The sequence below is a fragment of the Medicago truncatula genome, chromosome 8, assembly GCF_003473485.1.
Source record: "Medicago truncatula cultivar Jemalong A17 chromosome 8, MtrunA17r5.0-ANR, whole genome shotgun sequence".
Classification (NCBI taxonomy): domain Eukaryota; kingdom Viridiplantae; phylum Streptophyta; class Magnoliopsida; order Fabales; family Fabaceae; genus Medicago; species Medicago truncatula.
In genome coordinates this window covers 41,440,096-41,454,615 of record NC_053049.1, presented here as the reverse complement: position 1 = coordinate 41,454,615, position 14,520 = coordinate 41,440,096, and the positions used below count along the sequence as shown (strand labels likewise).

The 14,520-nt window shown below is 31.2% G+C and overlaps 2 protein-coding genes and 1 pseudogene across 2 annotated transcripts; 2 read left to right on the top strand and 1 right to left on the bottom strand.

The window, feature by feature from the left end:
* The first annotated feature begins 3,960 nt into the window (after positions 1–3,960).
* On the top strand, positions 3,961–7,093 carry LOC25501838 (alpha-galactosidase). The gene is made up of 11 exons (XM_013591273.3): positions 3,961–4,022; positions 4,505–4,664; positions 4,770–5,027; positions 5,203–5,377; positions 5,548–5,609; positions 5,731–5,894; positions 6,047–6,144; positions 6,240–6,298; positions 6,404–6,538; positions 6,642–6,723; positions 6,810–7,093. Exons 1-11 carry the CDS (start codon positions 3,961–3,963, stop codon positions 7,070–7,072), a joined length of 1,518 nt encoding a protein of 505 aa, XP_013446727.2. The 3' UTR covers positions 7,073–7,093.
* A 2,561-nt stretch (positions 7,094–9,654) lies between these two features.
* Positions 9,655–10,082, top strand: LOC25501837 (SKP1-like protein 1B; annotated as a pseudogene).
* Positions 10,083–10,484: 402 nt separating this feature from the next.
* Positions 10,485–14,126, bottom strand: LOC25501836 (alpha-galactosidase). Its single transcript, XM_013591271.3, has 12 exons — positions 14,099–14,126; positions 13,664–13,732; positions 13,022–13,181; positions 12,659–12,916; positions 12,307–12,481; positions 12,075–12,136; positions 11,790–11,953; positions 11,540–11,637; positions 11,387–11,445; positions 11,147–11,281; positions 10,962–11,043; positions 10,485–10,875 (listed from the first exon to the last, which is right to left on the bottom strand). The coding sequence occupies exons 2-12, from the start codon at positions 13,723–13,725 to the stop codon at positions 10,613–10,615; spliced, it is 1,518 nt and encodes a 505-aa protein (XP_013446725.2). The 5' UTR covers positions 13,726–13,732; positions 14,099–14,126; the 3' UTR covers positions 10,485–10,612.
* Positions 14,127–14,520: the final 394 nt, after the last annotated feature.

Sequence of the window (14,520 nt, the reverse complement as noted above, 5' to 3'; positions counted from 1 at the left end):
ATGCGACAATTATTAAAAATAGCGCGTGAAGCCCGCATACGAGATACAATACGGATACGATACTGCATCAATATGTTGATACAGGAAAATTTCAAAAATCAAGATACGATACGATTGGGATACGTTAATAAAAAATTTATATAATTAAATGTACAGTATAATTAAAACCATTTTTTTAATATACAAATGTATTAACAAACAAAAGAAACCAGTCATAGGGACACATCAACATAAATATAAATAATATTGACGATTAAGAGAATGATGATTAGTCAATTACATACACAATATATCCCAAAAAGAGCACCATAAGTGCTATACTATATCCAAAAGAAAGTGCTATATTATATCGATCCAAAAAAGAAGCACTATACTCAAGAATTAAGTTATTTTAGTTAACATTAATTGGGAAGTATTGGGGCAGGTATCGGTGCAAAATAATTATCGGATACTCTCCTGATACGTATTGGGAAGTATCGAATAATTATTATTATTTTTAAATAAAATTTAATCTTCGGATACTCTCCTGATACGTATCGGGAAGTATCAGACAGGTATCAGTGCAGGATACGCAGGAGATACGATACGTCATCCATTTTGAAGTATCGGAGCTTCACAGCGCACAAGTCACTTTCTTCGTATCAACATTTAAAATAAAATAGAACTATTTTCACGAAAAAAATAAAATAGAAATATAAAATCATAATTTCAATTACAATAATCATTCTTTCAATTATTTTTTGTTGCAATAATCATGTTGCAAAGATAATACTATTTGATTTTGAAACATTATTTTTCATTAATAACCCGCTCTGTTTCCTTATAGATATCTCAAATTATTTGTCCTTTAAAATGTATTAATTTTTATGAAGGACTGCATCATGTATTAATTATTTTCAATAATATACAATTATTTGTTGTAATATAAGGGTATAATTGGAATTATAACAAATTCAACTAAAAATCTTTATCTCTTTTATATATAATATTGTTGCTATTGTAGTGGGATATTTACTATTTCAATGACATTTAATTTTTTAATATTTAAAGAATATTATTAAAAGATAAAATAGTAAATAAAATAGTTTAAATGAATGGTAAAGTCTCATAAGTCCTAGCTAAATCGGCAAAAATGCTGAAATTATTAGGTCGAACGTCATGATCAGGGTTCGAACCTAAGTACTCCACTTTGTGTGCGTAAGTTTATGATGGCCATCTCGTCTATCTACGAAAAAAAAGTAATGAAAAAGTTAGCCCAAATTCATGTATTTTAAGCCTATTATACATTGGCGGAAAGATGGGCACTACCGTGCTCGTATGTCCACTCTTTTTACTACGTTAACGTGTGTGTAAATTTTATTCTGTTTGTTTGCATAATTTTGATTACAATTTTTAAATATTAATAGAAATTATTCGTACATCGATTTATCTATAAATTATTGTCAAAACATATAACGAAATTATTTATCAAATCGACGTATTTTGGTTTTCCTGTCAATAAAATAAAAATAAAATAACGATCATTTATTGTTTATTCTAGTAATACATAGTAAAATGATAACATAAATGAATAAATGACTTGTTATGTACAGGAAAAATCATATGATTGCGATAAAATAATATCTATAAAAACAATATTTTTTTTTGTAAAGTCTCCATCTCTTCCTTGATTTCTTTGATCAGATTTTTTCTTGAATTTTAAGAAACTTCTCTTGATAAAGCTACATATAATTGATCATGGCTGCCCAGCTTGGTAATTAAGCAAGGGCATCCTGATACAATACGTGATGTGAGCACCAATTTAGCAAAAAATATAATTGACCATAATTGTCGTGGAAGATATATTCCAACATTGGGAATGATATGTCCTTGTGACTTATTTATGGTAATAGCAAAACTTAATCTACCATAAAATTGTAATCTATTAAGCACAAAAGGAAATCCTGGACTCGCATTTGTTTTTAATTTAAGTATGGACAATAATGTTCTTTTTTCAGAGATGTTTCCGGATTATATTTCCACATCTAACATATCATAAACAATCCACAACATAATAATCGTGTCCCATTACACGGGCCATATTTAGGGTCTATGTTTCACAAGAACATTAAAATTCATGCATTTTTCTGTTAAAAAAATTAAATCTTATGAGTTTTTACGTTTAATTTTTTAATCGAAGAATGCATAATTTACTTTTTATCAATACATGAATTTGTGATTATTTTAGTCCTCTAGTCAAATATTTTGGTTATTCATCATCAAATTGTAGAACAACAACATATATGAAAAAGAAATATGAAAAAAGATCCATATATAAAATTGAAATCATCAAACTTTCGAAAAAATAGACAAATCTCAATGACCCAAATATATGGACCAGAATAAAATATTTTTTGGGAAATACATTTTTTAGGAAATAAACTAAATAAAACAAATATTAATGATTCCATAATAATTCTAAATAAAATATTTTTTTGTTTTTTTGGAATTTTATGATTACAAACAACAATCGAGAGAAAATGAATCAGTGAAAAGAGTAACAAAAATTTGTTTTGGTAATTTGATTTAATAATCAAGGATCAAAGAAAAAATATTTTACCTCGCATGTGGTAAGAGGACTAATGTATGACAAGAGCCGCTATTTTACACTCTAGTTGCTCCTTTAAAAATATTTTATCTCAGTGTATTAATGATATTTTCCCTTCTTTTATCGATTATATTTATAGCGACATATAGTTGATCTAGTTTGTTACATTTTTTTTTAATTTTTGAATTCTCTCTCATCCATTATCTTTTTTAAATGATATGGAAAAAAACCTGACATATACAATTTATTACATTTGGCTTGGTAAAATAAAGTTTGTTACATTTAGTTTTTAATATTTAAAGAAGAAAAAACCGGTTCAAAAGAACCTATTTTCTTTATAATATACGTGATATTACAAGGGATTTTTTTTATTTTTTTTTTGTGAAGACCAAAACCAAAACTTAGTACGTTTGCAATGATAAAATGTATATTTTAGCAGTTAATTCGTAATATTACGAACCACATGCTTTTCCCCTCAAGTTTCTATACACATGCCTAGATTATATTTAAAATTTAAATTATTATTTGTTAAAATTTGATTCAATTTAATTAAAATTTATAATAAAAATAAACTATTTTATTAAGTAATAAAAGCTAATCATCTGTTTTTGGTTACCTTAAGAAAAGCTAATCATTTTTTTAGGTTACCTTAATAAAAGCTAATAACTTTTTAGGGTAACTTAAAAAAAGGTAATTTTTAGTGTCCTAAAAAATCCAATGCTTCTAATTCAGTTCCTTCTTATCCAAACCAAACATGGTGTCATGTTTCTAATTCAGTTCCTTCTTATCCCCAAAAAAAACCTCGTGCACTCAAATCTTTATCAATTAATAGCTGCCTATACCAGAATTAACAAAATTCAAAATTCCATTTATAACTTTATTATCATAACCATTTTTATCAATGGTTGAAATGAAATTTGATAACCTGGACAAATGCCCTATAAAATGATGTTGAATACAAAGAGAAAAAATGTGCAACCCTTCAAACAAGGTAACAAAAGTAATCAACTAACCTTTATTATAATCCTCTTCATTTAATGAACATTTCATTTTGACAAGAGATAGACACGATGAACATAACAACATTTCATTCCGACAAGAGATGGACACAATGGCTCACAATGACAATAATAATATTAATAACATAAAATTATTATTATTCTAATTGTGTCTAGCTCGAGTCATTGTCTCTATCTCATGTCCATTAAATAGGAAAGAATCTCAAACACTTGTTATGTTGCTATCAATGTCATGTTATTTTATTACTTTGCTGTTTATTTTTGCAAATATAATTTAAGGTTTTATCTTAGAAAGTTGGATATTTTAACAAGTATTTAACTATGTGGTGTGTTATATGTTGGAACAGCCGTACCATGAGGGGTTTTACACTGTGCTTGGTCTCTTTCTTGGTTCTCTTTGGTTCCTGGTTTCAAAGGTTTGTAAATGTAACCATAAAATCTTCTTTTGATTATTTGCATTTCCATTCACATTGGCATTGCTTGCCATTGGAGGTTACTTTTGAAAGAAAGTTTTTAATAATCACACTTTAAATCATAAATATATTGTCGTCTGTTTGGAGAAGTTATATTTAATATGACCAAGGTCCTTGGAATCAATTTTTGAAATCAATAACATAAAATTCATTTTGGACCAAGGACCTTGGAGCCAAATCCAAAAATTATCTAAATATATATTTCAACATTATGTTTATTGCTACAAATGTTATTTTGACTTATTAAATAAGCTTCGGCGTAGAACTGTGTGAAATGATTTTTAAATCTCATAAGCATTAAGCAAGCTTCAATTTGGTTAGAATTAATTCCAGAAAATAAAATATTGCAGAAATCCTTGATCTTTGGAACACAGTTTTGTCATTATTATATTTGCCATAATTTATATATGAGTGTGTCATTTCAGTGTGTCATCACAAAATGTAACTAAAAGTGACATACAACAAGCTGCCTTTCCACCAAGAGGTTGGAATTCCTATGATGCCTTTTCTTGGATAATTTCTGAAGAAGAATTCTTACAAAATGCTGAATTAGTTTCTCAACGTCTCCTTGCTCACGGATATGAGGTATAAATACTGAAAGGAACTATTATTTGTGGATGCTTTTACTTTCCGTGTTAGCAATACTTTTGTTATAGATATAGATTGATTTATTTGTTTCTACATTTGTAGTATGTTGTCGTCGATTACCTCTGGTATAGGAAGAAAGTCCCGGGTGCTCATAGTAATTCTCTTGGATTCGACGTGATCGATCAATGGGGAAGGATGGCCCCTGATCCAGTAAGGTGGCCTTCATCCAAAAGTGGGAATGGATTCACCGAAATAGCTAAGAAAGTACATAGCTTAGGTTTGAAGTTTGGAATTCATATTATGGCAGGGATTAGCACACAAGCTGTGAATGCAAACACCCCTATCCTAGATACAACAACGGTATTATTTTGATTTTCTGCTATAACTTTATCTTCTATATATATTTATGCATTATACATTCACAAGTATATCAGTAGATAAACTCGAATAAGCAATTTCAAAATAAGGCAATTCAAAGAGACACATAATCTAATTTTTTTTTTATCCTTATTGACCTTTTCTTGCGATATCACAGGGTGCTGCTTATCAAGAATCTGGTCGAGTATGGCATGCAAAAGACATAGCAATCCAAGAAAGGCGTTGTGGATGGATGACAAATGGTTTCATGAGTGTAAATACAACGTTAGGAGCCGGGAAAGCATTTTTGAGATCCCTTCATGAGCAGTATGCTGCTTGGGGTGTTGATCTTGGTACTCGCACAACTAACTAACTGTCTCAACATTTTTATCATGTTATTGACAACAATCATGATGATTTGAAATCTATAAAGTATTTATTTGTAATTGCCTTATCATGTTATATACACGGTTCTGCCTATGCTTTGCAGTAATTTTGAATGATTTTATGACTTTTGTTTCAGTGAAACATGACTGTGTGTTTGGCGAGGACTTGGATTTAAATGAGATAACCTATGTATCTGAGGTAATCTTCAGTTTCCAGTTTCTTACTTTCATCTCTACTATTTTCTCTTGAATAAACACTCGAGATCTCAATATTTTCGCTACAATTATCTACAAACTTATCATACGACTTGTCGTGCTAGGTTCTCAGCAAGGTTAATCGCCCCCTTTTGTATTCTCTATCTCCCGGAGTCAAGGCCACACCAGACATGGCCAAGCAAGTCAGTGGACTGGTCAACATGTATCGCATAGCAGGAGATGACTGGGATGTATGGGGAGATGTCAAGTCTCATTTTAATGTATCAAGGTGATAAAGTTGTTTATACTTTATATAGATGTTTAAGATGTTTTTATTAGTCTTCGAAATATGTTGCAATAATGCCACTTCTTTATTTATGTATTGTTATTTTACCACCAATTCAACATTACCTAACTTCAGTTCATTAAACTCTGAATCAGGGACATGGCTGCAGCTAATTTGATAGGAGCAAAAGGTTTAAAAGGGAATTCATGGCCTGATTTGGATATGCTACCATTTGGATGGCTAACTGATGCAGGTGATAAAACTCGGAATTTAGATAGTGTGAAGCATTCTCTCTTAATTAAAAGACTTGTTGAAATATGGATTTTGAACCTTTTTTTCTTTTTATAGCGGTAAATGATGGTCCACATAGATCTTGTAGGTTGACACTAGAAGAGCAAAGGACACAGGTATTGATGAATAGTACAACTGAGTTACTTTATTATATATTTTTATGCAATTATGTGCTTGCATGCATTATGATATATTCTGATCAATTTATTATTATCTCACAGATGACTTTGTGGGCTATGGCAAAGTCTCCCCTTATGTATGGAGGCGATGTGAGGAAGATCGACAATGCCACATATGAAATTATCACGAATCCTACCTTACTTGAGATTAATCATTTCAGCTCAAATAATAAGGAGGCATGAACCATCTATTTTAATTTTTTATTTTTGGAAAAATAATTGGCATGCGAAGGATAAACTTAACACGAATATTAACATTTTTAACCGCCATGCATGACAGTTTCCTTATGTCACGAAGAATGAAACGCGTAATCAAGTGAAAGAGATAAGATCTAAGGAAGCCCCAATACAATCAGTAGAAGGTGAAGTTTAGAACTTATTATTTTTTGGGTTATGTGATCTTTCTTCCTTGTATTTTAGTACTCATAATGCAAGATGGACACTGCAGGTGTATCTTCGGCTGACATCAGCTCTTGGATTGCGACGGGAAGAAAAGGAGAAGTGTATTTGGCTTTCTTCAATCTAAGTGAACAAAAGACACCAATATATGCACATAGATCAGATTTGTCTAAGGCTTTTACTGGCAAACGCATCCGTTCCTGTAAAGGTCAGGAATTATGGAGTGGAAAGTATGTTGCAACAAAGAAAGGTTCAATATCAACGGACGTGGGTGTTCATGGATGTGCACTATTTGTTCTAAATTGCAAGTAGTTTGGCTTCCAAAAAAATGGAACATTGTTGACTCATTATTTCTTTATTTAATCACTTTTCCCGATGGGTGGGACTTTGTAAATTGTAACAATAAGAACAACACATTTCATTGTTTGTTTCATTTATTCATAAAAATTATGGCTGATTAAGTATGCTCCTTTCAAGTGGTGTTGCACATTTTTTCTTCTTCTATTAATACCTTATATATTGAAAATTAAAGACCCAAAAGGGGCATATCAAGTATAATAGCACAAACTAAAAAAGAGAGATACTTACATTCTAGACCACATCCAGATTATAAAGAGCAAATTTAGCAATGCAGTGATCTAAATGATTTCCATCTCTATTAGTATTAATTGAAGAAAGAAAAATAAAAAAAGCAAAAAGTAAAAGGAAAAAAAGAAATTCAATAAAGAAGTTGAAGATTCAATATCAAAGGTCAAACTAGAAAGTCACTAAAAAAGGAAACAAAAACAAAAAACTAATAGTAGAAGAAAACAATACATCAAAATAGTAAATGTTTCAACATTGCAGTTGATTCATTCATTCAAATGCCCATTGGTTTTCCCTACGAACTTCTTCCTTTTCCTCCGGAGTGAAATCATTCTTGATGTGAAAAGTCTCTCGAATTTGCTCCGGTGTCTTCCCTTTAATCATGTTCGCCACAGTCTCGCAGGTAAGATCCAGCAACGCTCTTGATATCCAAGTAGTTTGCAGCAAGAATGAGATCGAAAAGCGTACCCTGATCAACCTTCACGAAATCACCATCCCAATTCTTGAGATCATCTTCTGAAGGTTTTTCATATTAAATATACGTTTTTTTGATGTCATTTACTTTCATGCAAATGTTTTTATCCAACCTCTATTATGTAAAATACCTTCACTTTTGCTTTTTGGTGTGATCTAACAATGAAAAAATGCATGTTTTTGCTGAGTTGACAAAGCGACACTTTAAAATCTTGTGTCATCTTTTTATTGAGTTTATTTATTTTTTGGGTAGAAAGAATACTCCTTCAATTAAACCATAAAATTACCAATAACTCGCTTTATTTTCAATGTTTCCACGGACAAAACAATCACTACTTTTTTCATATCATTTCTCTCATTTTCAAATTACTTTTTCATATTCTTTCATTTTCTAATTTCATTTCTCTCTTTTCGTGAAAGTTAGAACATAAACCCTTCTCCATAAAATCACCATCAATCCACCTATTTAACCATGTTATGCCTGTGTTTTACCTTATTTGATTATGTCACCAAATCAGATACGCAAAAAGTCTCACACTTAAAAAAGATATGTTAATGTGTCAATTGTGATTTAAAGTTCCATATTAGATACAATTGTATATGTCGAGACACATGTAAATGTGATGATCAATATAAGAGTAGATGTTTAATTTTTATATTAAATTTAAATTTTTGGCTGTTGTTCGTTTTCCTGCAATTTTTTTAATCAATCCATATTATTTTAAATTTTTTCATGTTGTGTCTTTGGTTAGATTTAACTATAGAAAAGTTCTAATGTGTTATGTTGAATTAACAAAATACGTGTTTATTAGAATTTCTTAAATGTTATTGTGTTTTTTTAATTAAGTCTAATTTTTGAAAAATTAATTACTCAAAAATCTCTGACTCATTCGACTCACTTTATTCTTTATAACTTCATGGACAAAGAACAATTTTTTTTACCAGTATCATTTACACAATCTCAATTTTATTTTTCATCTTATTTCTTTTTCTAATTTTTTTCTCTTCTAATGATATAAAGGAACCGACATCTCCCTCCATTAAATCACCACCAACCAACCTTTTTGATCTTGTTGTGCATCTATTTCACCATATTTGACTATGTCATATAATTACAGACATAGAGAGTCTCACACTTTATGTAATAGTAGATGTTGAATAACATATACGTGAGATGACTTATATATGTATGCCTAGATATTTTGAATAAAGATGTAATATTAATCTCACTTGTATGGTTTGTCATATAGTCTAATATGTTGATACAATCTAATGTAAGCTCCATGAGATGTATCAATATTTTTATGATTTGTTTTGTTGGTTTTTGTGTGTCATTTGTTTAACTTCTTTTCATCTTAAATTCTATATTTTTATGTCATTCACATTCATGCAATTTTTTTTTGGCAAGACAATATTTTTTTGTTCAACCTCTATTATTTCAAAGTTCTTCCCCATTATTAGAGTATGGGAAAAGGAGAAAAGTAGTTATGAGGTGCCAACCTAATTAAGACGTCATAACTTTCTCTTGAAGTTTTTGCATTCTATTCCTTTATTAAAAAAATAAAGAAATTCTTCACCTTTGGTCTTTTGTAAGATCTCACAAAAGGAAAAATACATATTTATTATACATTTAAAATTGATATGGATTTTTTTTATTAGTATATTATTTTTGTAGTATAGTTAGCCATAATCTCAAACTCCTTCAACAAACCCATAAAATTAACAACAACTTATTATTTTCCCTTATTTAGTTCTCTATGTTCAAATTCCTTATTTAGTTCTCTATGTTCAAGAAAGTTAGGGTTAGCGATTTCACACACCTTTGTTCAATCGCTGCTATGTCTTCAGCTACCAAGAAGATCACTCTAAAGAGTTCCGACGGCGAAACCTTCGAGGTTTCTGAGGCGGTGGCGCTTGAATCGTAGACGATCAAGCACATGATCGAAGACGATTGTGCCGACAACGCTATCCCTGTTCAAAACGTGGCGGGAATGATTTTGGCGAAGGTGATTGAATACTGTAAGAAGCATGTGGATGGTGATTTCGTGAAGGTTGATCAGGGTACGCTTTTCGATCTCATTCTTGCTTCAAACTACTTGGATATCAAGAGCTTGCTGGATCTTACCTGCGAGACTGTGGTGAACATGATTAAAGGGAAGACACCGGAGCAAATTCGAGAGACTTTTCACATCAAGAATGATTTCACTCCGGAGGAAGAGGAAGAAGTTCGTAGGGAAAATCAATGGGTATTTGAATGAATGAATCAGCTGCAATGTTGAAACATTTATTTTGATGTATTGTTTTCTTCTACTATTAGTTTTTTGTTTTTGTTTCCTTTTTTAGTGACTTTCTAGTTTGACCTTTGATACTTTCAACTTCTTTATTGAATTTCTTTCTTTCCTTTTACTTTTTGCTTTTTTTATTTTTCTTTCTTCAATTAATACTAATAGAGATGGAAATCATTTAGATCACTGCATTGCTAAATTTGCTCTTTATAATCTGAATGTGGTCTAGAATGTAAGTATCTCTCTTTTTTAGTTTGTGCTATTATACTTGATATGCCCCTTTTGGGTCTTTAATTTTCAATATATAAGGTATTAATAGAAGAAGAAAAAATGTGCAACACCACTTGAAAGGAGCATACTTAATCAGCCATAATTTTTATGAACAAATGAAACAAACAATGAAATGTGTTGTTCTTATTGTTACAATTTACAAAGTCCCACCCATCGGGAAAAGTGATTAAATAAAGAAATAATGAGTCAACAATGTTCCATTTTTTTGGAAGCCAAACTACTTGCAATTTAGAACAAATAGTGCACATCCATGAACACCCACGTCCGTTGATATTGAACCTTTCTTTGTTGCAACATACTTTCCACTCCATAATTCCTGACCTTTACAGGAACGGATGCGTTTGCCAGTAAAAGCCTTAGACAAATTTGATCTATGTGCATATATTGGTGTCTTTTGTTCACTTAGATTGAAGAAAGCCAAATACACTTCTCCTTTTCTTCCCGTCGCAATCCAAGAGCTGATGTCAGCCGAAGATACACCTGCAGTGTCCATCTTGCATTATGAGTACTAAAACACAAGGAAGAAAGATCACATAACCCAAAAAATAATAAGTTCTAAACTTCACCTTCTACTGATTGTATTGGGGCTTCCTTAGATCTTATCTCTTTCACTTGATTACGCGTTTCATTCTTCGTGACATAAGGAAACTGTCATGCATGGCGGTTAAAAATGTTAATATTCATGTTAAGTTTATCCTTCGCATGCCAATTATTTTTCCAAAAATTAAAAATTAAAATAGATGGTTCATGCCTCCTTATTATTTGAGCTGAAATGATTAATCTCAAGTAAGGTAGGATTCGTGATAATTTCATATGTGGCATTGTCGATCTTCCTCACATCGCCTCCATACATAAGGGGAGACTTTGCCATAGCCCACAAAGTCATCTGTGAGATAATAATAAATTGATCAGAATATATCATAATGCATGCAAGCACATAATTGCATAAAAATATATAAGAAAGTAACTCAGTTGTACTATTCATCAATACCTGTGTCCTTTGCTCTTCTAGTGTCAACCTACAAGATCTATGTGGACCATCATTTACGGCTATAAAAGAAAAAAAGGTTCAAAATCCATATTTCAACAAGTCTTTTAATTAAGAGAGAATGCTTCACACTATCTAAATTCCGAGTTTTATCACCTGCATCAGTTAGCCATCCAAATGGTAGCATATCCAAATCAGGCCATGAATTCCCTTTTAAACCTTTTGCTCCTATCAAATTAGCTGCAGCCATGTCCCTGATTCAGAATTTAATGAACTGAAGTTAGGTAATGTTGAATTGGTGGTAAAATAACAAAACATAAACAAAGAAGTGGCATTATTGCAACATATTTCGAAGACTAATAAAAACATCTTAAACATCTATATAAAGTATAAACAACTTTATCACCTTGATACATTAAAATGAGACTTGACATCTCCCCATACATCCCAGTCATCTCCTGCTATGCGATACATGTTGACCAGTCCACTGACTTGCTTGGCCATGTCTGGTGTGGCCTTGACTCCGGGAGATAGAGAATACAAAAGGGGGCGATTAACCTTGCTGAGAACCTAGCACGACATGTCGTATGATAAGTTTGTAGATAATTGTAGCGAAAATATTGAGATCTCGAGTGTTTATTCAAGAGAAAATAGTAGAGATGAAAGTAAGAAACTGGAAACTGAAGATTACCTCAGATGCATAGGTTATCTCATTTAAATCCAAGTCCTCGCCAAACACACAGTCATGTTTCACTGAAACAAAAGTCATAAAATCATTCAAAATTACTGCAAAGCATAGGCAGAACCGTGTATATAACATGATAAGGCAATTACAAATAAATACTTTGTAGATTTCAAATCATCATGATTGTTGTCAATAACATGATAAAAATGTTGAGACAGTTAGTTAGTTGTGCGAGTACCAAGATCAACACCCCAAGCAGCATACTGCTCATGAAGGGATCTCAAAAATGCTTTCCCGGCTCCTAACGTTGTATTTACACTCATGAAACCATTTGTCATCCATCCACAACGCCTTTCTTGGATTGCTATGTCTTTTGCATGCCATACTCGACCGGATTCTTGATAAGCAGCACCCTGTGATATCGCAAGAAAAGGTCAATAAGGATAAAAAAAAAAAATTAGAATATGTGTCTCTTTGAATTGCCTTATTTTGAAATTGCTTATTCGAGTTTATCTACTGATATACTTGTGTATGTATAATGCATAAATATATATAGAAGATAAAGTTATAGCAGAAAATCAAAATAATACCGTTGTTGTATCTAGGATAGGGGTGTTTGCATTCACAGCTTGTGTGCTAATCCCTGCCATAATATGAATTCCAAACTTCAAACCTAAGCTATGTACTTTCTTAGCTATTTCAGTGAATCCATTCCCACTTTTGGATGAAGGCCACCTTACTGGATCAGGGGCCATCCTTCCCCATTGATCGATCACGTCGAATCCAAGAGAATTACTATGAGCACCCGGGACTTTCTTCCTATACCAGAGGTAATCGACGACAACATACTACAAATGTAGAAACAAATAAATCAATCTATATCTATAACAAAAGTATTGCTAACACGGAAAGTAAAAGCATCCACAAATAATAGTTCCTTTCAGTATTTATACCTCATATCCGTGAGCAAGGAGACGTTGAGAAACTAATTCAGCATTTTGTAAGAATTCTTCTTCAGAAATTATCCAAGAAAAGGCATCATAGGAATTCCAACCTCTTGGTGGAAAGGCAGCTTGTTGTATGTCACTCTTAGTTACATTTTGTGATGACACACTGAAATGACACACTCATATATAAATTATGGCAAATATAATAATGACAAAACTGTGTTCCAAAGATCAAAGATTTCTGCAATATTTTATTTTCTGGAATTAATTCTAACCAAATTGAAGCTTGCTTAATGCTTATGAGATTTAAAAATCATTTCACACAGTTCTACGCCGAAGCTTATTTAATAAGTCAAAATAACATTTGTAGCAATAAACATAATGTTGAAATATATATTTAGATAATTTTTGGATTTGGCTCCAAGGTCCTTGGTCCAAAATGAATTTTATGTTATTGATTTCAAAAATTGATTCCAAGGACCTTGGTCATATTAAATATAACTTCTCCAAACATACGACAATATATTTATGATTTAAAGTGTGATTATTAAAAACTTTCTTTCAAAAGTAACCTCCAATAGCAAGCAATGCCAATGTGAATGGAAATGCAAATAACCAAAAGAAGATTTTATGGTTACATTTACAAACCTTTGAAACCAGGAACCAAAGATAACTAAGAAAGAGACCAAGCACAGTGTAAAACCCCTCATGGTACGGCTGTTCCAACATATAACACACCACATAGTTAAATACTTGTTAAAATATCCAACTTTCTAAGATAAAACCTTAAATTATATTTGCAAAAATAAACTGCAAAATAATAAAATAACATGACATTGATAGCAACATAACAAGTGTTTGAGATTCTTTCCTATTTAATGGACATGAGATAGAGACAATGACTCGAGCTAGACACAATTAGAATAATAATAATTTTATGTTAGTAATATTATTATTGTCATTGTGAGCCATTATGTCCATCTCTTGTCAGAATGAAATGTTGTTATGTTCATCGTGTCTATCTCTTGTCAAAATGAAATGTTCATTAAATGAAGAGGATTATAATAAAGGTTAGTTGATTACTTTTGTTACCTTGTTTCAAGGGTTGCACATTTTTTCTCTTTGTATTCAACATCATTTTATAGGGCATTTGTCCAGGTTATCAAATTTCATTTCAACCATTGATAAAAATGGTTATGATAATAAAGTTATAAATGGAATTTTGAATTTTGTTAATTCTGGTATAGGCAGCTATTAATTGATAAAGATTTGAGTGTACGAGGTTTTTTTTTAGGATAAGAAGGAACTGAATTAGAAATATGACACCATGTTTGATTTGGATAAGAAGGAACTGAATTAGAAGCATTGAATTTTTTAGGACACTAAGAATTACCATTTATTAAGTTACCCTAAAAAATTATTAGCTTTTATTAAGGTAACCTAAAAAAATGATTAGCTTTTCTTAAGGTAACCAAAAACAGATGATTAGCTTTTATTACTTAATA